The sequence below is a fragment of the Scaptodrosophila lebanonensis genome, unplaced genomic scaffold (assembly GCF_003285725.1).
Source record: "Scaptodrosophila lebanonensis strain 11010-0011.00,11010-0021.00 unplaced genomic scaffold, SlebRS2 tig00000053-arrow-pilon, whole genome shotgun sequence".
NCBI lineage: Eukaryota > Metazoa > Arthropoda > Insecta > Diptera > Drosophilidae > Scaptodrosophila > Scaptodrosophila lebanonensis.
The window spans coordinates 5,118,946-5,144,923 of NW_022060548.1; the positions used below are offsets into that span (position 1 = coordinate 5,118,946).

At 36.0% G+C, this 25,978-nt stretch overlaps 1 protein-coding gene across 2 annotated transcripts; it reads left to right on the forward strand.

The window, feature by feature from the left end:
• The first annotated feature begins 3,118 nt into the window (after nucleotides 1-3,118).
• On the forward strand, nucleotides 3,119-25,360 carry LOC115623591 (glucose dehydrogenase [FAD, quinone]). 2 transcript variants are annotated; one of them, XM_030517990.1, is made up of 4 exons: nucleotides 3,119-3,452; nucleotides 19,138-19,317; nucleotides 19,388-19,508; nucleotides 23,396-25,360. In XM_030517990.1, the coding sequence occupies exons 2-4, from the start codon at nucleotides 19,150-19,152 to the stop codon at nucleotides 24,982-24,984; spliced, it is 1,878 nt and encodes a 625-aa protein (XP_030373850.1). In that variant the 5' UTR covers nucleotides 3,119-3,452; nucleotides 19,138-19,149; the 3' UTR covers nucleotides 24,985-25,360. The 2 variants fall into 2 exon arrangements, with proteins under 2 accessions (XP_030373850.1, XP_030373851.1); XM_030517991.1 differs by having other exon boundaries at nucleotides 23,396-24,945.
• Nucleotides 25,361-25,978: the final 618 nt, after the last annotated feature.

Below are 25,978 nucleotides of genomic sequence, written 5' to 3' on the forward strand. Positions count from 1 at the left end.
CCTGTGGCTGCTTCATATAAACAGTTTCATGCAGGTCGCTATTCAAATAGGCGGTACACACATCTATCTGGTGAAGGTACAGCTTCAATTCCGCTGCTAACGCCAAAATAAACCGCACGGTTTCCAATCTGCAAACGGGTGAGAACGTCTCTACATAGTTCACGCCATACTTCTGGGAGCACCCTTTAGCAACGAGTCGTGCCTTGAAACGTTCGACTTTTCCATCAGAGTCACGTTTCAGGCTGTATACCCACTTGCAACCAACTGCTCGCTGATCTTTTGGTAAATCAGCCATCTGCCAGGTTTCGTTTGATTGTAGTGCCTGATATTCCTTTTGCATCGCCTCTTGCCAGAATACTGCATGTGTGCTACCAACGGCCTGATCATAGGATGTCGGAACCATTACGTCACTAGCAACCAATGCTCCAAGCACATTGTATTGCTTTCTTGGACGACCAGGTTTACCATTTCGAACAATTTTAGGCCGGCCTGGCCCAATCTTCACAGTATCCTCGTCAGAGTCTTCTTTTTCGACTGCACTCTCATATGCGTTGGAGCTGCTGTCGTCAGAACTGTGCTCACTGTCATCGTCGTCGATGCTTCTGTCACCATCCGTGTGAGTGACATGCTCTTGAACCTCGCATGCAGGAAAATCTACCGTAACGGTATCTTCATTGGTATGACCACCACAACGCTCATCAAATAGAATGTCTCGTTTTTCGACAATCGTCCTCGTCTCTGGGTCGTATAACCGATAGCCTTTGGCTGCTACCGAATACCCAACCATACGGTACTCATGCCCTTTGGGTTTGAATTTGCCTTTACGGGGACCCTTTGCAAGTGCAACTGCAATGGAACCAAAAACTTTTAGATGGCTAACACAGGGTTTCTTACCTGTCCACGCTTCCATTGGAGTCAGGTTGTTCAGTGCACTGGTAGGTGATCTGTTTCTTATGTATACTGCTGTGTTGACTGCTTCGGCCCACAAAGACTCGCCTAGGCCCGACTGCACCAATAAGCATCTGGACATCTCCGTTAATGTCCGGTTTGCTCTTTCCGCCACGCCGTTCTGCTGCGGAGTATAAGCCACGGTCAATTGCCTTGCAATACCATGGTGTTTCAGGAAACCGTTGAATGTTGTGTTGACAAACTCGCCTCCATTGTCGGTTCGAATACATTTGAGCTTTTTATCTGTTTGCCGTTCAACCAAGTTTTTAAATTCGACGAACTTACTGAACACTTCATCTTTCTTCCGCAAAAAATAAACAAATATACGCCTGGACTTGTCATCGATGAAGGTCAGAAAGTATTTGGATCCAGCAAGTGACTTCGTGTCGAATGGGCCGCATACATCAGCATGAACCAGTTCCAACAGCTCTTCGGCACGGTTAGTGCTTACCTTTGGGAATGGCTGTACATGTATTTTGCTTAGCATACACGTTTTGCAATTCAAGTTGTCTGGGAAAACAACCTTTCCAATACCACGCACTAGCTCTTTGCTGATCACTTCCTTCAGACTGGTAAAATTTAAATGGCCATAACGCTTATGCCACAATGTACCATCTGATTCAGTTGCGGAATAACACCTATTTTGTTTGCCTTGAAACATATAAAGGTTCCCAACTTTATTCGCTTTCAGTATACACTCGCCGTTTTGTATAACTTTAGCAAAATGTGGCCCAAAATGTATAACATTGTTCTTTTGCACTGACCGGCTGACGGACATAAAGTTGCCATTCATTTTCGGTACATACAGTACATCTGACAACACCAAGGTACAAAGTTCTGTCTGTAACTTCACCTCTCCTCTGCCTTCGGCCTTCAGGAAACCAGCGTCAGCTAAACCGATCATTTCAGTGTGCGCAATAAATTTTGAAAATAACGTCTTATCGCAACACATATGGCTTGTTGCTCCGCTGTCCAGACACCACATGTTGTTCTCTATCTTTCCAACGTCCAACGCATTTAACAAGCTGCTCTGCTTTTCCATCTCTTTCTTTGTCGATTGCTTTTTCCCTTCACCGCGAATTTTCTCACGCTTGCACTGTGCCTTGTAGTGCCCTTTTTCGCCGCAGTTGTAGCAAACGACGATTTTTGAATTCCTTTTTGAATTCGCTTTGGAATGCGCGACGATCTGCTGCGTAGCTATAAATGCTCTTGCATTCTCGCTCTCTCCATCTGCATTGCCTCTGCGCAGTGGAAGCGTGCTGGGCCCATAACCTATTGAATAGATTATATATTCGCTGAAAAGGGAAGGGCTCAGTAGGAGTAAAGTAAAAGACAATAGTCGCGGACCGCCGTGCGTCTGTTCGCTTTAGAGTTTTATTGGAGACTGACACTTTTGCTATACATATTCTTTATGCTTACATTCGTATGCAACAGTGACAGATAACTTGTAGATAACATAAGATTATTATCTGCTTATATTAACATGCGTGCATTGGTACTTATGTTTGTATTGATTTTCAACACGTTTGACCTTCTACAGTTTCCAGATTTACCTTTCCCGTAATAATACTTTTTTAATTTGTTACAAAATTTATTGAGTCATTTAATAAATTAGTTTATGAAATTTAATATAGTAATTTGTAAGCTTGTAAAAACATAAAAATATGGTAAAAAGTGAATTCAATAAGACTTATAGAATAATAATATAATAGTACACACATTTATTTATATTTCTATATGATTAAAAGTGACCTTAGATTATATTTTCTATGTGAATTGACCCGGCAAATGTTCGAAACTGATCTCAAATGACAAGAACATTTCTAAGAAATGGTAAAAAATTGATTTATAAATAACATCCAACACCTAAGCTGTTGAATTCCCAGCAATTCAAGCTTCTACATAGCGCTCCATCGCCAAACTTTTAAAACCAAATAAATCGAGCAAAGCTTAAAGCTCTGCTCAGTTCGCAAGCTTTTTGCTCACGCTCCCAGCAGTGCTCCCCAAACAACAGTTTGAATGCAAACAGCTGCAGCTTTTTCGCCGCAATCATCAATTTCGCCGCCGTCGCCGCTGGCCAAGACTCTGCGTCTGCGTCGCCGGCAACGCTTTAAAAAGTCTGCGGCAAGCCGGCTAGCGTTTGAGTCGGCCGCCGTCTGCGTTTGCGCGCAGTTCGATAAACAGTTGCAAGCAGTTATCGTTTTCCAGCACGAAGCCAAAAATCGTTCGTGCGAGTGAGTGCGTGCGTGTGAAAAACTGACAAAATAAATGTAAAAGAGAGGAAACTAATTGTGCACAATTTTTTGCGCGCGCAAAGCGTTGCTGTTACTTATTACTTTTGTCAGTGTCTTCAGCAATTGTGTAATTTGCTTAAAAGCATTTGCCATAAGGAGTCACAATTCCCGTTGACATTTTGTGCCAGCTTCGAAACTATTAATTGTTTTTCTTGCTCGCACCAAAAAGGAAACCAAGCTCAACAACAAGCACAGGTTGTGGCCAATAATGTAAGTACATACTCGTATTTGCAATTGCATTTTTTTTTTTTTGAGACCACCAAAAAAAAAAGAAAACAAAAAACAAACAGAAAACGAAAATTACGAGTATGCCACTGGCAGTCCATTTATGGGATTGAGGAAGCGCGGGCCAGTCTCTTGTTGCAGCCTTTTGGTTTTTTGGCCATCTCCTCGCTTTGTCAACAGCTAGATTGCCACATTACTCATAGACCACAAAGGCAAAACGCTCAACATTGTCGGCTTGGAACGGAACTTGAGACGTTGTTGCTGTTTCTTACTATTTGTTTTTGTTTTCTGCTGCACGCTGATAGTTCATTGTGATAATTTCTGTTGCACTTTTTGCAGTTACTTTTGAAAACGGTTCAGTTTTCGATCGTTACGTTTTAATACCTTACATTGTTGGCACATTTATGTGTCTCACGATTTCTGCGATCAGACATGTTTCTAGCCTCATGCCGCTGGTGGTCGCCTATTCCATATGCCTTATGATCGAACCATTGTGCAGGCCGGTCCGTTGTGTCGGTTTTTTTAAGTCAATGCAGTCTACTAATTTGTTTGATTTTGTGCTCAATTATTGTGCATTATTTATTTCGAGTTGCTCAGTCTGATCAGGTGTCGAGCATATGAGGCAAAAGACTCGCGTTTAGGTGTTTCGCTGTGGCAGTTCATTAAACGTTTTTATTACACTAATGGGAAATCAACCCGGTTTTTAGTAGTTTCGCGGCGGATACAACACAATAACTGCACCCATTTAGTGTCAGTCAATTTTTTCAGAAGTGCTTAACACTTTAAGCAATAAATGTCTATTGTAAGAAATTTTCTTAAGAGCATCGTTTCAAGCACTTTTTATTATAGTTTAACTTGAACAACCACGGAGGTAGCACAGATCCTGTCAGCAATGGCATGCAAGTCGGTCCAACACCTTTGCTAGAAACAGAAAAATTATTGTTAAGTTCACTGCAGCTAGCAGGTCTATTGAAATACAAGTTTATTTACTCTTTACCTTGAAAAGTATATAATTTTGCCAAAATAAAGTGTGCAGGCAAATAGAATTTATATTAAAAGTTGGTGGTCTAATGTGAGTGTCATTTTAAGGGAAATATTAAAGAACTTATGTGAAACATTTATGAAATAAATATGGGTTAGTTTGAAGTAATAATTTTGAAAAATTCCCAAAAATAAGCAGAAAATATAAGTAATCATATTAATACAAATAATTTGTACAATTCTCCCATCATTTCTGTTGGTCATTAGTTTTGAAGACTACATATCAAATATCTAATGATGAACTCTAATCATTACATGTTGACTTACCTTCACATTAAAATATTGTAAAAAAAAAATAAAAACAAGTGACATTTATTTTAAAAAAATTGGTATTAATTTTTCTTGTATTGAGACAGGCTTCGTGTTAAGTTATTCATTTAAAAAATTGATATTTGCATTTATTTAAATAGAAATCCCAAATCTAGATTCAATGCATTTTTAAATTTTGATAGCTTCCCACCTCAATTGGTGGCTAAATAATTAAGCAAATAACTCCTTTATGTTCGCGAATTATTTATTCACCGAAAAGTGATCTGTTTTATATAGTAAGATAGAATGAGCTTTTATTGTCCCTATAGGAGGTCTCTATGTAAGCAATGTAATTCCATTTAATTCAATTTACAATTTACAAGACTCTTATATATTTGTTAACAAACAATTTTGTAAAGTTTGACGTCAAACTGCTACTGACGAACTAATTTAAACTCAGGTAGATTCACTCGTCTCTGTCCAAATAAGGCCAAAACCATATTTGGCTTATTAATCGGACATTTATCTGCCTAAGCCGATCTTCACTTTCGACTCGTTTGCTTTCAATTGAACGAGAAATGGCCAAATGATTTGATTTGATTTTAATTTGTGCGAATATATTCACACACACTCAACACACTCTAAAGAAATAAACTCATTAACTCGCTTATGCATGAACTCATTAAACAGGCACTTTGAAAGCATTTCTTGATATTTCGTCCACTCTGGACGCCTTTTTATTTGATTTGTTATTCGTTTGCATTTCGATTTTATGCTCTTTTTAAAGCGGATCGTCTGTCTTTTTTCGACATGTGCTGAAATGTGCGCGACAATCCATCATCTTTTCTGCTCAAAAATTGGGGACAAACCGAAGAGGTTGGCATCACACGCAGAAAATAAAATAACAATTGTTGCGCGTTTGGGTGCGGGTAACAAAATTAAATCTACATCGAATCTTATTGAAAGCCAAAGTGCTTTGACCGCATGGCGTCGATCTCGACGTCGACGCCGACGTCGACGTCAACGCCGATGGTGTCTTTCGCACCCACAACGCTTTCTTTTCTGCTACTCTTTAAGTTTATTTTTATTTTATTGCATCTAGCTTAGCAAATACTTCAAACCATACAGGCTAGCCTGCTATATAAAAGAAATCACGTAATTATCTATTTCAGGGCTGTGCAAAAATTTTGGCTTACTCTTAATTAATTATAATTAATTTTCTTGCACTAAGTTTTAGATTCCTTGTATGGTAAAAAAAAAAAGTTGAATCGAAGCGAAGAAAGAAAAGATTTGATATATTTTCGTTCTTTTGAGAAAAGTGATTTTAAAATTTTGGCTTACTCTTACTTAATTATAATTAATTTTCTTGACTTACAACAACACAATTAACTGAATCGAGGTATGACTGTGGTGTGTTTGCTTAAGGCCAACATACGTAGCCAAAAATCGTCGCTCACTTGGCGCGAAGTTGGAGTCATGTCGAACTGTCAGCAACAGATAAAATTTGTACGCGTCCATGTTTTGGGAGCGTGCTGGTAATGTAGCTTTTGTTGCTGTTGTTGTTGCTGTTGTTGTTGCTGTTGTTGTTGCCACTGCTGCATCCCAAAACAATTGTGGTTCGCTGTTTCTGCTTTACAGCACAGCATCGATAGACTTTTGTTTGTTTGCATTGCTGTTGTTGTTGTTGTTGTTGTTTTTGTTGTTTTTGTTGTTGCTGCTGCTGTTGCTCCCTTTTTCGGTCCGACATTCATTCATGGGCCGATCATGTACATATTCGAGTATTCATTGAATTTGTCTTCGGATTGTTGTTGCCTTTTACTTGCCTCCTTTTGTGCTCTAAGTTGGCTAAGGCTGGCTGGCTGGCTGCCTGGCTAGGTCTGAGCGGCCTTTGTTTGGTTTCTGGGTGATATTTTGCCATTTGCCATTTTAAATGGTTTTTTCGGTATTTATTTGTTAACAATTGGTTATGGCACATTTTCAGTTACAAGTCATCGAAAGTCAAGAAAGCTGGAGAAGTGGCACATTTGCTCGTATTTCGTCAGTTTCTTCTCATTTTCTATTTATATCGTTTATTTTTGTTAAGCCGCCTTGACAAAAGAGTGGGGCCAACACAGTCAGCATTCAATGGGATGTACCGGAGTTTGTACATTCAAACAGCTTGACACTTAATTAGCATATATAGTTGTATAGCCTACATACATAAAAATCAGAGTGCATTGATGTTGAACCTATTTATGCGATTCAATATTGTTTGATTGATGAATAAACTTTCTTTTTCTATTCATGCAGTTTGTGCCAATTTTCTATTCAAGCTCTCTAACAAGTTCTTTTCAACAGCAACAAACAAATCTTGCGATTGAGCTAAAAATAATTTACGAGTATTTTAAAAGAGCCAACAGATCATTAAATTTATTTCAAAGACACTCGTAAAATAAACTAAAAGAGTTCGAATTAAGAGCAAATAAAGTTTGCTTTAAATTTCTTGGAATATTTTTTTATGGATGGGACGCATTTATTGGAACTCCCTTCCTTAAAGACATAGGACGATTGAAATTTGTTTAATTTAGCGGTTAACAAAATTCTTTCAATGTCTCTCTGTATGAATGCCTCAATCACGCAGGCCAAAAGGCTTAGAGCCAGTAAAATTTTACCTACGGATTTCGCTTATTATTTTGCATATGAAGTTTCTTTTAACATATTTCAAATCCTCATTTTAATTTGGAAACCATTTTTTAGAATCGCTTGGCTTTCCAAACAATAATCACTTCATTATTCTGCATCATGTCTTCGATTGATTGCAAGAAATGCAATTTCGTATAAACGGACACCATCTTACACAATAATCGCAACGTAGACACAGCCCAGGGGCATCAGTTGGAGCTGCACATTTTTTATATAAGTCTGTGGCCTAGTTGGCTCATTAACAGCAAGTTAGCCTCTAGGTGTCTGGCTGATTACCAACACAAAAATCTTATCCTAGCGACAAGCGTGAGAAATTTCACAAAAACATCAATTACAGTGACGACAAGCAATAGCAACAATAGCAACAACAACAGCAGCAGCAGCAGCAACAACTCAACTGTTAACAAATTCACTCATTTAGCAATGAAACTAAATGTGTTGTTAGTGTCTGGCCAAGAGCTGAAATCATGAGGCGCACACCAAGTTGACAGGCAGCTCCTGAAAGACGTTGCTAAAGTCACCGAACTGCCCATTTTTGCATCCGCCAGCGGCATATCGAGAAGACGTCGGCCAACAACACACACATTTCATGTCGTTATTGTTGTTGTTGGTGTTGTTGTTGCTGTTGCAGTTGTTGGTGCTGGTGTTGGTGTTGCATTTGGTGCTCGTGTTGCAGTCGTAGGCTGTTGCGTTTTACCATTTTCAGCACGTAATCGTAACCAACGATCAATCAAAGCACAATGCTTGTCTCAGCCGGAAGGGTTGAGGGCGTCAGACGCACGAAGATAGCTCCGCACCATGGCAAAGAAAATAGAAACTATTATCCAAATATAAAACAAATATTGACAATTTCTAATTACTAACAATATTTAATTACCTAATGGACAAATGATGCTTAATTGAAAGCAGTCAGTTTGATAAAGAAGATCTGATGAAAAAGATCTGATGAAATTATCTGTAGAAGAATCTTTAGTAGATTAATTATTAATTAATTAAATATTAATAACATTTGATGAAGAATATTAATTAGATTTAATGAAGAAGATCTGATTATTATATCTAACGAAGTATTGCTATTGAAGAATATCTGTTAAAATTATGATAAATATAGCAGTTATTATTAAGTATATCTGAAGATTTGGTATATTAGATGAAAAATATCGGATGATGTAGATCTGGTATAAGTATTAGACATGCAGAAGATCTTATTAATTAGATGTGATGAAGAATATTTGATGAACTAAGTGAATCTGATGAAGTAAATCTGATGGAGTACATTTTTAATAGTGCAATGAATAAAGTAGATCGGATGAAGGATATCTAATCGAGTATATTCGATAATGTATTACAAATTCGGAATACCAAATACAACTTATTTTTGTATTTCAAATATTAAAACAAAGGAAATGTTTCCCTTGCCATAGACAACGGGTTTGTTTGGTTTGTTTAGAAGCAAATATTTTTAGCTTTCTATTGTTTAATCAATTTATTAGCATGGCAGTCAAAACATTATTAAGAATATAATTGGGCCTTGTCGGGTCTTGTGGAACACAAATATTATATTGAATTAGTTGTTTCAATACCTTTTCATATATTAACTGAGCTCCACCATGTGAAAGATGTAGGAATTGAACTTTGGAACTGTACTGCATTCATTTAAAAAAAAAAAAATGATTGAATCCATTGGGATTGGGACAATAAGCTAAAATCAAAACAGAACCATATTACTTTGTATTTAGTATATGAAACTCTAATATTTAAAATATGTAAGCTAACGTTTACGTATATTTCTAAAAACTGCAAAGCCAATGAGCTGAATAGGACATGCCAGAGATTATTTTTAGTTCAATCATACCTTCACCCTGCAAACTTAATAGCTCATTGGAGTTCCACGCATAGTACTAGCAGACAATCCCCTCAGATATTTCAGCTGAAACTAAATTGAATTTCTCTATTTGCCAACATTAACGACAAACTTAATTTTTTGAAATTTTTCTTCCATTGTGCGGCGGTAGCTGTGTGTTGGATGATGCGCCAGCAATTGCAGAATTTCACTTTAAACTTAATTGTGGTTGTTGGCCACTACAACAAAAACAACAACAACAAGAGCAACAACAGTAGCCCCGCGTAATTGGCAAAAACGAATTGGAAGGCTACTCGTACTTCACATGCCGTAAAATGTTTAAAGAAAAGAAAACCATTTTTTTTATTTTGGCAACGAAAAGAAAAACCCAACAACTGCTGAAAAATGCTGGCAAAATGTTGCAAATATTCAATCACGTAGTTCGTGCAACAAAATTTGCAACGACGTAGCAAAATTTAAATAAATTATGTAAAACACTTTTTTGTGTGCTGCAAACATCTTCCACGTTTTCCAGAAGGCTGTGTGCTTTAAATTTACAACTTGATGAAAACGTTGATGGCATTTCCGTTTTTCATCGCATGGCCAGCACGCCCGAAAGAAATTACAAAGAAATACACAATCGTGCAGGGTTTTCTGTGCATTCGCGTATGTAAAGAAAAAAAAATAATAATAATTTCGATTCCAATTCTGTGGAAATAATAAAACAATTAATTACCCAACTCGAACTTACATTCAACCGCTTGCGCTGTTACTATGCAGTACACTCGCCATAAATCATAAATATTCATTTATAGTCATCTAAAGCGTGCCTAAATTTTACACAAACATGTGCCTATCGAGTCGACAAATCTAAAAACGAAAACCCCAGCCCTTTCGTTGGCTCTGTGCTCACGTTTAATGGCATTGTTTAATGGATTTTTAGTTGCAGTAGCAAAAAACAGTGCCTACAAACAATGAAAGGTTTTTTATTTTATTGACATTGCTTTTGATTAAGTAAGAAAAAAAATTCCATTCCATGAGGGCTAGCACAATTATACTTACGAGCTATTTTGTAGTATTTTAGCAAATATTGGAAATCCTGTAACAATGCTAATTTTTTTAACGGATAAACTATTTCAGTTAACGAGAGCTTGTTTGAATTAACTTAACTTATTGAAAAATGTTTGTGGAAGAATTAAGAATTGCTATTTATTTAGAACTGCTACGTATGTATGATAAATAAAATGTAGCTCTTAGTGAAGATGATGCTTTAATTTGAGCTCAGAAAAAGTACTAAGAGTTCATAAGTAATAGAAAGAAAGTAACAAATTAATTTGATAGTTCATTAACAAAAAAAAAAAAATCATGCTCATAAAATTCAGTTCAAAATATAATAAAAAATGCTAGAATTTGCAATCAATATAAGCCCATTGTTTATAGTTTCAAGTATTAGGTATGACCTTACATTAGAAGGCTTGATTAGAAAGTTCTTTAATTCTTTTTCCATCACATGAATTCAAATAAAAGAACATTTTTATTATGTATTCATAGTATTTAAAAATAATGAATCAGTAACCATTTGAAAAATGTAACATGTACAAATAAAATATAGCAAATATTTTAATATCGGAACCACATTGGAAATAATGCTGACAAGACAAATTCTAGTACCAATTACACAATTTGGACACAAGTTCAAGAAGAGAGTTATTTCCCCAAAGCCAGAGTAAAAGACTTAAAATTAATTATAAATTTAGAATATTTAATGCATTGACATATTTTGGTAAAAAAAAATTAGTAATTTTTGGGACATTACAAGATAAAGTAATCGCGCAAAATAAAACAAACTTCGACTGCCGTGAACCACCTATGATTTGTAAGTTAATTTACGAGTAAAGGTTTCTTTTAAACTTTTAATTGTTTAAACACATGTTATATAAGTATTTATTGTTGTATTGATTGGTGCTATTGAAATGTGTGTATATCTTTTTTGCGCTTCGAGCTCTGTTCAAATAATAGATATAGCGAATTTTTTAAATATTTGTGAACTTTGAATGTATTATTTTAAGAAATTAGTTCTGTATTAGATTAGTGGCTAATTCCCTTTATTCCATCACTTTTTAAACAATTTTTATTTATGAATAGGATTAAGAATTTATCATTGCTAGTTTTTGCTTATTGTTTTTTGCATTTTTACAACAATTTCTTAAATTTCCAGTGATTCATGTGAGCAAAAAAATATTTAATATTCATGTTGAGTAAACAAATTTATAATATTCGAGCATTTTGTGCATTATGGGCATGACAAATATTTTTTGCGATCAATTCTCACACAGTCAGTTCGCAATTTGTTGAATTTCTGTTGGCAACTGGCAAAAGGGTTTAATAGCAGAAGGAAATACTGAGGAAAGTGAAGAAATGGGTTGCAGTTTAGCAATACCGTTGTTTCTCCTGCTGTTGGCGCATTTCTGTTGTACGCGCATGACGAATGAAAGTGAAAATAGGAAGTCGTGGCGGCCAAAAAGCCATGGGAGTAAAGACAGCGACACCGCCAACACGGCCAGAAAACAGCAAAAGAAACAGCAACAACAACAACTACAGGCACATTGCCAGAAATACACAGTGAGACGTCATTGCAGTTGCACATTGGCCAAGTTTGCCAGACATTGCGCCGCTTCCTCCCAAACTGCTACAATTGGCAAAGCAATTGTTGTTGCTGTTCCTCTCACAGCTATTACCGTAGCACTTAGAGATGAGCACGTGACACAAACAATCTTTACAGAAAGGAGCAAAGATATGAAGTTAATTGTTTGTTATAAAATGCAAATATTTGTTAAGTTACGCTCACACAGGCAAATAATTCGAGTATTCTATTTGTCGTATTTTACAAAAATGTTTTGAAAACAAAAGTAGAAAGTTCTTCTGTAGCAGAAATTTTTATCCATCCCAGCGTTGCTTCATTTATGTTAAATCAAAAACAGTAAATAAATGTTTTTTTTTTTTTTGAAAAATTTAATTAAAAATTGTAACAAATATAAGTTGGCGTTGTAAGGGTTTTTAAAAATAAATAAAATTACAGACGAAGTTAATTTTTTAATTTTCAAATCAATAATACAAACATTATAATAAAAACTTAGTTAATATTTCTCAATACATATGTATTTAATGTTCTATATTGTTTATTTGAATAATTCATGATTGTGGTTCAGTCAGTAAGAATCTTTGCTTTTGTCTATTCGTATTTCATAAAAAAGAGAAGTTTCGTTTAATTGAGGGCGCTTTATATTTTTGAGAGAGATTAATGAATAAGCCAACAAATTTGTGTAAATCTGATAACTATTGCCTTGTCTGACCTATCTTAAATATACATATGTATAAAGAATATCAGTTAATTTATATGTTTGTAAACATTTTTAATGTTTCTTTCTGTTGTGGAAGCATTAAATAACAAAATTTCTTATTGCTTACCTATACTGTCGATATGAGTTTTACCTTCTACAAGTATTTAATCCAATAATCGAACTCAAGTGCTTGTATCAGTTAGTTTATATGTTGGTAAAATTATTTAATATTTCTTTCTGTTACGTATGCATTAAATAAAAAAAATTTCTTATTGCTTACCTATACTGTCGATATGAGTTTTACCTTCTATTTAATCCTATAATCGAACTCTACTTCTTATGCTGTAGATTTAGATTTAGATCACTCACGTGCTCACGCACACCTCTAGGTGTACCTGCTGTTGCTGTTGGCAGCATTTGTGTTAGCCGTCAGTTGTTGGCTTTTTCTGCAACACTTTTTGATTTCTTGGCCAATTTCTAATCGCTGGCCTCTTGCTGCGTAATATCAATAAAGCAATTTCAATGTTTGCATTTGCTTGTTAGCAATCGCAGTTGTTGTTGCAGTTTGTTTTTTTTTGTGCCGGCTTTGCAGGGGCAATTAATTTATGGCCTTAAAACGGGTGTCCACCTCTCTGCCTCTTTCTCGATCTTGGCAACATTGCATGTGTCTGACAAAAAGAAATAAAAACAAAAACTGCATGCTTTGCTTTTTATTTATGCATCTTTTTATTGGAATCTATTTAATCGGTAAATTAACTAACGGACTCGCGTTATTTTAGTGCCACCTCGCAATTTGACACTCAGTTCGAATCGAGGAAAGCCTGACACTTAACTTTTATGATTTGTTACAGTTTAAAGTGAGTTTTGATGAGCGAAACTGGTTGTGCATTGTTTTTGTAGCCAAATGCGTAAAATAGCTTTAATATTTTATGCCTTTAATTGACTTTTAATGCCAGATGGTACCAGTTTTGCACACTCTTTAATTAGCTTGCAACTTTTTATCGCATATAGCGCTCTTTTTTAAATGATGATGCTTGTTAAAGCTAAATCAATGGCTCGCTTCCTATTTTTTATTGATTTCAGCAATCTAATTATTTCTATGGACAACTACTTTTGGCATTTTTTCATTCTTTTCACAATAGTTAAAGTAATAAATTAATTAATTATTTCTTAAATATTTTAATTAAATCAATTAGCTTGGGATTGCTAGAAATAATTTAATTTGATTAGAATTCCCAAATCGGTTTTCAGCGGTTGTGTGGTGTAAGGTATGGTGTGAAGTGTCGTCAAGAATGCTATTACTCAGTTCTAATATCAATATTGATCTAAGCTTTAAAAGGCATAAGAAACGAAAAGATATTAATAATAACAAAAGATTGAAAATTGTTCTAAATTTATCAAATATGCATTACAAAATGTCATTATTAATAGGAGTTACTGTAAGAGTAGAGAAAACAGTGTGTAAAATATTTTTAATGATTTAAAAAAATAAAACCTTTGGCGTGAATCACCCGTCCACATCATCCCTTGTGATTCAATATTAAATCATACTTTTAATTTAATATTAAAGAATGTATTAAACTTGAAATTGAAGTGTGATATAAATTAAAACAAACTACTGTATAAAATTGAAGTTAAAAATATTTAAATCTACGTATAAATATTTCAATTTACGTGATTTTTTTTATGAGTGCAATTTTTGTTGCCGTGCGACCTGTCTGTATATTTTACAATTTATTATTTAACAACTATTTAATATATGACACATAAATAAATACCAGACATTTTTTAAAGCAAAGTTTTACTAAATGTTTTTGTATATACACAAAAATTGTTATAATTTCAAAAATTTCAATATTATATTTTATTATTGAATTTTTTCAATATTTATTTCTTCTTTTTTAACTAATAACAATTAGTTGGTTTCCATTTATGGTAAATGAAAAGTATTTTCGTGACTTTCATTTCATTTTCAAAGCAACTAACTTGTCTACATACGTTATTGGTATTTTTTCCAAACCTTAAAATAATATTTTTGAAACTATCAGATCATGTTATTTGATAATGGATAGTTTTTTTCTTTACAAGTTTCATAATCTTCTAGATATGACCATCATTTGGTTGTGAATATGATTTAGTTAATTGAATTCTTTGCATTTGCCTATCAGCAGCGGTCCCATAACCTATGGTTACCTCTGAAAATTAGAATGTTACGCAAGCTAGTATTTAAGTGGCGCCTTTGTCATAGGTTCCTCTATGCGGTGTTAATTATTCTAATAAATGCCTAGTTCCCACATTAATAAGCACCTCAAGTATAAACAAATCTAAATTCAGGCAAAGAGTAAAAAAAAAAAACAACAGGCCTACCTACTATCTATGACAGGTGGCTCTATCGCGTCGCATGTCTTTCATTTTTCATTTTTGTCTTCTTTTTTTATTGTCTGTTCACACCAACGAAACGTTTCAATGGGCACGAGACCAACAACTGACTGACTGGCTACCTAACTGAGTGACTGACTAACTGACTGACTGACAGACACCTGAAAGAAACCTTCAAACGCAACACCAATGCAGACAATGCCACCAACAAAAACAATAAAAGCAACAACAAGAACAACAATCGCTACTACAAGTATAGTGAAGATACCCCAGCCACACAAAAACAAAGTTGATATAATCGACATAGGACGCCTGACTGCGCAAGGCATTATGCGTTATGTGCATGTTAGTCTTACGCCCATATTGTGGGCTGTCGAGGCGACATAAAGCCATAAATATATATGCAGTATAGTATATGCGTCATAATTATGGCCGTACACAGATAAAATGTTAATGTGAGTTATGGTGTGATAGATATGCTCGTAAGTGTGTATTCATATCACAGGAAGTATTAGCAGGTTTGCTGTGGGAAGATAACATTGTTGAACACAAATAAATATTAGCAGAAACCAAGAAACACACTCCTCACTCCTCTGGCAGTATGCATTTCCTGTCCAGCTAAATGGATTATCTACTTAAGTGGTGGCATGCATAGAAAATTAAAAAAAAAACGCATGTTAAGCCCCTTCTGTTTACTTTTAAACGGATTTAACGAGCTTATTATTAAACACACAAATTTCAATGTTGATACACAAATGTTTTGCAAGCGAAACCTCTGCTCTGTAGCATTAAAAGAATATGTTCATGGTTAACTGATTAATTGGGTGCCTATTTTGATTGATTGCATTCAATTATGTTTAATGAGAAAATAGTTATATTTAATTAATTTTATTTTAAAGGCTGTTGCCTCAAATTTTTGGTTTGTTCACAATTTGTTAGGCTTGAAACAATTTTCGATCTTTTCAACATTGAAAACACTTTTAACAGACTAGTTTTGATCAAAGTACATTTTTTAACTTTTTCCTATTCTATAACTTAAGGTTAAGTTAAAATTGACTTCATTTTCCACAATTTCATCAACAAAATAAGAAATCTCTTAAGCTATGAGAGGCTTCTTATTTCAAATGGCATAAAATCTATTTAGTTGTTTAAAGGACTCCCTTCTTTTTTTATGAATAACATATGTTTAACAAAAATCATAAATTTTTTTGCCGTTGTTGTTAGACAGTTTTTAAAAAATCAGAACTTTTCATATAATCGTAAAATAAAAAAACAATGTTTATGTGGGCTAAAGTTTTACACAACATTTTTGTAATGCCTTTGATTCACTTTGTTTTTCTATTACATTCAAACTCTTATAAGGTATTTACATATTTTAAATCAGCTCTTCCATTTTCTTCGCCTAACCATTTTAAGCGACAAACTAAGCTCATTGCTTAAATAACTCAATTAGTTAGCTGCCAATTGGTGACTGAACAATTGCAAAGAAAAAATGTTAAACGCCCGCCCATAGAGCGCTTCCAAGCCACAAGCAAGCAAGTATAGACAGCAACAATAACAACAGCATCTAAAATGTATTTTTTGGAGATGTCTACAACGCTTTTGACCTCAATTAAATCGTACAGCACTGTCGACGGTGCGGCAATCAAATTGCAATTTGTAAGCGCCAAACCAAGCCAAAAACAGAAAGCCAAACAACAACAGAACCGAAAACAAAAGCAGCCCAAAACTTAAACCAAAACTAAAGCTGAAACGTTAACTGAGACTGTAGTTGAAAAGACGTAGCAATTGCTTCAATTCGATGGCAAACATTTGGCTCGCATTTGACATTTGCAGCACGATTTGTTCACGATTTGAATTGTGATTGGGGCTTCGTATTATTTTTAAAGTTGAAGGATGCATCGAAAGTGAATTAAAGCGCTGCGTGCGTGGAAAATCGCAAAGAGAGGCAGTTGACCTCGCAACGAGTTTTTCCACTGGCCGTCCAAAATGGTAACAGCACCACCACCAACAACAACAACAACAGCAACTAATAGTCGAACTTCAAAACGCGTGCAGAAATCGTGATACAATTCCAAAGAAACAACTCACAACTTTGGCAAACAACTTTTGCCACCAACTCACTGAGCACGCGATCTGTAGAATGTGTTTATAGCCATTCGAATGCATGCGTGCTTTTAAGCCAACTATGTAAATTCAATGAGCTTACAAATTTTCCTTGTTTTTCTTTTTTCACCGAATTTTGTCAACATGCTATGTGTTCATACAGAGGATGGATTTTTTTAGTACTCTTTTAGGTCTTATATAAAGCACATGTTGGCTTTTAATCTGAACTGCGCGCCCTGCTGTACACTCCCCAACAAATAAATCAAGCAACGACCTGCACAGTTGAGTGTGCCTAAAAGTAAATTTACATTTAAAATTATTTAAAAAGTTTTCCAAATGAAAGCAATCTCTCTGCCGATTGGTGCTTTTCAACTTATTCTCAAAGCAGATTCATTTTGTAATCGATGCCTATGAGGAATAATAATAAATAATAAGAAGAAGCATTGAGTAATTTTCGATCGTACTAGTTTATTATTCCCTATAGGCATTCATCATTATTTATATCAATGTTAAAAACCATCTAGAGACATATGTTTCTGCATTCTTTTTCTTGTCTATCTGCACCCCTTTCTCTTGAACTACATAAGTTATAGAAATATTAAAATTGATGTCAGTCACTTCTAACATCTGTGCCTAGGAATTTTATCAAATATCTTCGATATTTCTTCTAGCTATAGGAGTATATCATATGTTGATATTTATAGTATTAGTAGAACTTCGTTCTTTCGTATACAATCTCCACTGTAGCTACGATATTACTTAATCAAACGCTGGCTACTGTAACCTCAGTGATTTTGTTTTAGGCACACGCGGCTGAAGCACTCAGACCACACCAACAACAACAAAATAGCAGCAGCAGCAGCAGCAACCACATCATAATCAACATGCAATTTCATAAATTTCGAATCACAAAGAGATACAAACGTAGCAGCAACAACAACGGCAATAACTGAGAGACACAGCCAGCATTTTAGTCACTTTGGGCTAAGGTCATGAGAAACGATGGAAAACTCAATCGTTGTTGGTGGTTTATGAGCAAAAGCACCGGGCCTCGCCAACCTCTTTGGAACTGTTTGGGGCCGTTGATGATGAGCTATGACTTCTGTCTGCTTTAAGCGGTCGCTTCTGCCTAACTTGGCCTTTTGTAATTACAAATGCTGCCGGCAGTTGCCGTTCCCCCTTGCCCCATGCCTCTTTCCACTCCAATTCTTGTATTTGTCTGCTTGCCAAATGGCCAAGATATTGTACGATAGTGCTTCGTCTTTTTTGGTGTATTTTATGGGTTTTTGTGCATTGCAGACAACGCCGCCTCCTTAGTTGCGGTGCTATTGCCATTGTATTGTTGTTGGTTTAATTAATTATAGCGCTGTTGAACATTACTTACTTACTTTTTTTTTTGTTTTTGCTGGCCATTGCAGCCGCTTTTTACCACAGTTGTCGTTTTTTATGGGTGGCAAGGTTAAGTAGAAGTTATCGCACAGATTTTGCCCTTTGGCATCTTAGTAGGTATTCAATGTGCCCATTGAATTGCAGACAAAGAATTATTACAGTGAACGTTGGAAAGCAAGAATGCTATATTTTAGGCTAATTCTCAAAAATCAAATCAAAGTGAGAAATGAAAAAGTTAGCGCAAAATACAATTCAAATGTTATTATGTTTAAGGAATAGATTTGCTAAATATTCTTTATTTTTGTTAATTTAGTTTAGCACCATTTTGCATTACTTTTTGTTTATTTTTATAAGCTTTTATAAAATGCTAATAAAATGTTTGGTATTATTAGTTTGGTATTAAAAATTCATTTAAAACGAAACCCAATCAAAGTCTAAATATATAATAACACATAATTATATTTAAATTTTTCACTTAATACAATCAAAAGAATAAATATTTTATAAATAATTTATGGTTGTCAATTAATGTAAAACTTATATACTTAATGTCATAACATTTTTCTCCAGCATTTACTTCTCATAATACCTAGTCGAGTTCGTTGCCTAAGTCTTTCGTTTTGTATGTCCTCATTTTCAGCTACTGAACGCCATGTCCGCAGCCACATCATCTTGTGATTGTCTAGTGGGCGTGCCCACAGGTCCCACACTCGCCTCCACATGCGGTGGCAGCGCCTTCATGCTGTTTATGGGTCTACTGGAGGTTTTCATACGCTCCCAATGCGATTTGGAGGATCCGTGCGGACGGGCCAGCTCGAGGGTATGTGAAAAGTGGCTCGATATAATAGCAATAAATGATATCTCAATCAACAATCAATTTTGTATTGCAGTTTCGCTCGGAGCCGGATTACGAATACGATTTCATTGTGATTGGCGGTGGCTCAGCGGGCTCAGTGGTTGCCTCGCGCCTCTCCGAGGTGCCACAATGGAAAGTGCTGCTCATCGAAGCCGGTAAGTGGCAGCTGCTTCAGTTCAATGGGGCCTAATGACTCTAATTGGTAATAATACAAGAGGTCGTCTTATGCGTACGGTCGCTGCTGTGCGCTCTGTGGGCGCCTCAATTAGGGTAAGCTGCTAATCAACATGTTGCTGACTAGTTGGCTGGCAACATGTTGAGAGTGTGTTGCGGTTGGCAGCAATTAGACGCACGAAATGTGGCATTTGTTTAGAAGTAATTGAAGCCTAACCGCAAAGCAATAACAACAGTGTTTATGAAGCAACAACACCAACAACAATAGCAACCACAATCACCGAGAAATTATGTAAAACAAATCCATTGCCGTCCGATCGTCCGTTTGGTGTTAACTTTTTGTGGGCATGCAAATGTGCACTTAATTGTTGTTATTGTTGTTGTTGTAGGCTCTTAACTTGCTCTTGGCTGCTACTGCACTTAAGTGCATAACGTTCCGGTTACCTTCGATATTTTTCTTGCATTAATTACATAAAGGTAATTATTTTTTGTGCATCATTTACTGACTTTTATGAATGAATAAAAAACGCACATTAAACTTTACACACATCACTGTATACATACATATGTGCAGTGCATTCACTTGGCAAATGAGCACTCATTAAATTTATAATGAATTTAGCATGCATCTAGATTGTTTAAGCAACTGACGCAACAGTATTTATGGCCTGTTCGCACTTAATTTGTTTTGCTGGCATTTAAATGTTGCTCAAGTTCTTGTTTATGCTTGATTTGAGAGTATTTCTTTGGTTACCACATAAAGCTAATTAAGCAAACGATTAACTAGCTAAGCCACTACCATTTTAAAGTGTTCAACTGCAATCAATTTGAAAAGATAAAATTAAAAGTTGAATTTTATTCGCAAACAACACTTTGTATTGCTGTTTAAAAATTAATTAATAACGCGATCTGATTTTCGAATTATTAAAAAATGTGCATATTATTTGTGATTTGTGCTTAAAATATACATTTATTTTCGTTCTATTTCGAACAAGTTTTTTTGTAAACGATTCTTCATTTTCTACTTTCTTTTAAATAAACAATTCTGCACATTAACAACTCCAATTTGATAAGAAGAGATTCTCTCTCACACCTAATTTTAAAATAAAGAAAATATTTATAGTCATATTCCTTACGTTTTTGAGTTGTATTTAAAACTCTTTTTTTTGTCTATTATTTTTATCATTATTTATTGTAGCTCTTTATTTTCAAAATAATTCCAAATGGCCTTAAGTTTAAAAATAATAGAAACAGAATTGCCCTTTAAACAAACAAATTCTTGAATAATTTTACTTTCATTTATATTTTTCGGTTCAGAAACAATCCATGGCCTTCAAAGTATAACTGGTAGTGTAAATAGTTTCGAATTGAAGTCGTTTTTGGAAGTTAAACAGAAATGTATCGATCATTATAGAAAGTTGTGGGGCTGTCCCTGGTGTAGTTTTCTTTACAAGCTTATTCTTATTCACGGTGTAAACTCCTTTGCCCTCTTAGGGGGTCTTTACTGTTCTGTTCCTTTCTAGACCAACAAGGAATTATTTTCCTCCATCATTTTTGCGTTTCATGTTTAAATATTGATTATCTTTCTCATTTGCTGTCAACAGAACTCTCTTTTTCTAACCACTCTATAATAACGGCTTTCTATAACCACATCTCTGATCTCTTATGGCTATGAGAGACTGAAAAAAATTTGTAAATCATCATAGGAAATAGGAGGACATACATAAGACCTTGTGCAATGAAATAAAAAGCTTAATGGGATTGGATCGTAATGTTAATTAATATAGATTACTTACCTCCATAGCCATACAAAATTGATATTCACACTTTTCGAAAAAAAAATGGTGTGCAAATCATATTTGCTGCCCTAAGTCATTAAATGGAAACCAATGACATAATTGCAACTTATCAGCGTTGGCTTTGGCTTTGCTTGAGTCGCCTTTTGGGTCACATTTGGCGCCCAGTTCAAAATTTTATTTAAACGCGTTTAAGCATGTCATCTGCTGCCTGTAACACTTTCAATTTTCCACTTGTAATTGCCTTCGGCGACACTTTTTACGCCTCATCACTAATTATAATAATTAGTTACTTAATGGAAGTTCGAGGCAAAATAGAGTTGTCAGTGTGTCGGTGCTAATTATCTGTCAGTGCCCGATAGTGTAGTCCATTAGTGCTTGTTAGTTTGTTGTTGCTGTTGTTTGTTGTTCGTTGTTGGTTTAGCATTGATGGACACATTACATGCGGTTAGATTGTATTGTTGAAGTTCGTGTCTGCAATCATTGAGTCAGTTATTTAAGTGCTGGCCATTAATTGTGTTGATCGAATTGGACAAAGATCTGACATCCTTTCAATAGTAATAACAATAATAACAATGCACATTTTGGCGAATGCCAAATAAAGGCGATTATTTTTTTGTATTTTATTTATTTGCTGCGTATTGACGTATTTATATAATATTTCAGTTCAGTTGAGAAGTAAAGCTTTTTATTATGTTTTGTATTCTTGTTTTTTTTTATAATTGGTATTATTATTATTTTAGGAGCCAATGCACTTTACCTCTCAAATTTGTTATTAGAGGACACATAGAGTTATATTCTGCAAAAACGATTTTTCTTTCGCAATTTAAAATTTTATTCTTCCAATAAAAATATGAAGTCTCTTCATCAACTTGACGCCTCTAAATAAATTCAATAAATTTTATGAGTTTGTTTCAACAAATATCTTCAATCTTTCACACATTTTGTCGCAGCACTAACAGAATTAAAATTTGAGCGATAAAACAAAATATTTAAAAACACGTTCAAAGGCTTGAATTGATTTCAGTTCTGTCTGCATGTTTGTTTACGTTTTGCATAAACAATTCAAATTTTATTAATTACGCATACGATCGCTAATTGCCACACTCACAGATACATACAGAGACATACACACCTACACACACTTAATCTGCTCGTAAAAGCAAAAGAAAGAGCATCTTTTGTCAAATTTGTGAATCTTGTTTTTTCTTTTGGTGCATTGGAGAAATACGTTGTCAGGTCGTGTTTTAGTTTACTTTGTAGAACAAGTTATTGGCAATACGAATACAGATATTTCGATTCTCAATGAATCAGTGGCGCATTTTTAGCGGTTTGCAATTCTTTTTGTTTAATTTTTTTCGCTGCTTCGAAATACCAAAGCTAAATTATTACTTTGACGGAATTACCGCAAAGATAATTTCAGCTCCCACGGTACGAGAAACTGTCTGTGTTTGCATTTGAATTGATTTAATTAATTGCCGCTCAAGCATCTTGGCGGAAATTGTAGAACGCTGATCGAAGAAGTCAGAGCTTAGGCTCTGAAAGCAAACAAAATTGCAATTGAAATGCTAAAGCGTGCCGCAAATGTCGGACTTGGATGCCACCCAGATGCTCATGGCATTAAGCTAAACGATTCTAGTTGCCGATAATTGCCTTTAAAGGGCTAATCAAAGCCATCAGTAAAGAAGAATTATAGTTTTGTATTTATTTTAAAGCTTTAATAGAAGTAACTGGCATAGAAATGGAGGTTACAGAATAGTTAATAAACTAAAACTAACTTAAATTAGACCTGCACTGAATATATTATATTTCATTTATCAAAGTATTTTTATTACTTTGTGCATAAATTACAGAAGTTATAAAATTATATTAATAGTTTTAAAAATAAAATAGTTTTTTAAACTAAAAGTAAATTAAATGGGCCTGGTCTTACTATATTTATATTTTATGTACTTTGTGCATAAATTACAAAAGTTAGCGAGGAGTGGAAGTTGAGGGAATTGTTTTTGATGGAGGTATGAAAAATCTTAAAGCAATATTAATTTTAAACTTTTCGCTTTTGCCCTTTGCAGGCGGCGATGAGCCAGTGGGCGCTCAAATACCCTCCATGTTCCTGAACTTCGTCAACAGCGACATCGATTGGCGCTACAACACAGAGCCCGAGCCGATGGCCTGCCTGTCCTCGATGGAGCAGCGCTGCTTCTGGCCACGTGGCAAGGTCCTGGGCGGCACTTCGGTAATAAATGGCATGATGTATATACGCGGCAATCGGGAGGACTACGACGAGTGGGCTGCATTGGGAAATCCTGGCTGGGCCTACAAAGATGTGCTGCCATTCTTTATGAAGTCAGAGGACAATCAAGAGCTGGATGTCGTGGGCAGCGAGTATCATGCCAAGGGCGGTCTGATGCCTGTGGGCAAGTTCCCCTACAATCCACCACTCTCCTATGCGATTCTCAAGGGTGGCGAAGAGATGGGCTTTTCAGTTCAGGATCTCAATGGTCAGAACTCAACGGGCTTTATGATCGCCCAGATGACGGCCCGCAATGGCATTCGCTATAGCTCGGCTCGCTCCTTCTTGAGACCCGCACGCATGCGCAGCAATCTACACATTCTGCTGAACACGACAGTGACGAAGATTCTGATTCATCCTCACACGAAGAACGTATTGGGGGTGGAGGTAAGCGATCAGTTTGGCAGCATGCGCAAGATTATGGTCAAGAAGGAGGTGGTGCTGAGTGCTGGCGCCGTTAACTCCCCACAAATACTGTTGCTCAGTGGTGTGGGGCCCAAGGAGGATCTGTTGAAGGTCAATGTACGGCCGGTCCATAATTTGCCCGGCGTGGGAAAGAATCTGCACAATCATGTGGCCTATTTCACGAACTTCTTTATCGACGATGCGGACACGGCACCCCTTAATTGGGCCACAGCCATGGAGTATTTGCTTTTCCGTGACGGCTTGATGTCCGGCACCGGCATTTCCGATGTGACGGCCAAATTTGCCACTCGCTGGGCCGAGCGACCTGATATCCCCGACCTGCAGCTCTACTTTGGCGGCTATTTGGCCAGCTGCGCCCGTACCGGCCAAGTGGGCGAGCTGCTATCCAACAGCTCCCGCGCCATTCAAATCTTCCCCGCCGTACTGAATCCCAAGTCAAGAGGTTATATTACACTGCGCTCTGCAGATCCCCTGGATCCGCCACGCATCTTCGCCAACTATCTGACCGATGAGCGCGATGTGAAGACCCTGGTGGAGGGCATTAAGTTTGCCATACGACTCTCGCAGACCTCTCCGCTCAAGCAGTACGGCATGCGGCTGGACAAGACGGTCGTCTCGGGCTGTGAGTCGCACGCCTTTGCCAGCGATGCCTATTGGGAGTGTGCGGTGCGTCAGAATACCGGTCCGGAGAACCATCAGGCAGGCTCCTGTAAAATGGGTCCCCTACACGATCCCATGGCCGTCGTGAATCACGAGCTGCGTGTCCACGGCGTGCGTGGCTTGCGTGTCATGGACACCAGCATCATGCCGAAGGTAACGGCGGGCAACACGCACGCCCCCGCCGTCATGATCGCCGAGAAGGGCGCGTATCTCCTTAAACGGGCCTGGGGCGCCAAGGTCTGACGTGTGGATGCAACGTGGACGCTGCATAGAGTAATTTAACAAAAACAAACAGCAATATTACGAAAATTGTATGCAAAATTAAGCGAAATTATTTTTAAGCCATTTCCACTGTTATCTATTGGTTACACTAACTAAGGCCCCCCAAAACCACCCTTTCGACCCACTTACAACGCACTCTAAGCACACCGCGTTGCGCGATCTTCTCTCAACTTTTTACTATAATTAAACAATCTTGATAAGTTAATTGTACGCTTATTAAAAGAATTTCACCACTTCTGCCTTTTACGCGAACATAGGAAATTGTGAATTTAATCGAATCCAGAAAATTAAATGATAAGTATAATAGAAATTAGTAATTAGATGTTAAAAAATATTGAATATGCAATTTCTTAAATAAAAATACCATTAAAATTGACATTGGAGCATCATCTAAGTTTCAGTTTGATATTAAAATTTAATGTACTCTGTTTTCTTAAAGCAAGAGGATATGAAAATACCCTTTCATTAAATCATACAAGTATCTGTACTTTAAACTGTGAAGCTTAACTCAAGCATTCACATTATAACCCTTAACATTTTTTCACACAGTTCGCAAATTTTATATTGGGAATAAAATTAGTTAATCTATTTATATTCACAATTTTCCTAAATCGCGTAAAGGTTTTAGGTTTAATCTTTTTAATACTTACTATGTTTCCACAATTGGACACTATTGATAACAAATTTGAATTTCGTTCACTTTGCATTTTGTTTGTACATATTATACTTATAATTGAGAAACTTTTATTGTCGCATGTATTTATTGTTCGATTAAAGTGCAACTATTTAGTTTAAACGTTTTCGAGTTGATAATTTGTGATCATTTGTCGCCATTTACAATTGGGTGGCAGTATACGAATATATAAGGCCGAGCCTGTGTTAGCCAATCAAACAGTTTGCTGTTAGATTTGGCAAAATGTGGCTAAAAGCTCCACGTTTTATCTTCATACTCAGCCTTGCTTATCTGTATTTTGCGGCCAGTCAGGATCTGGCG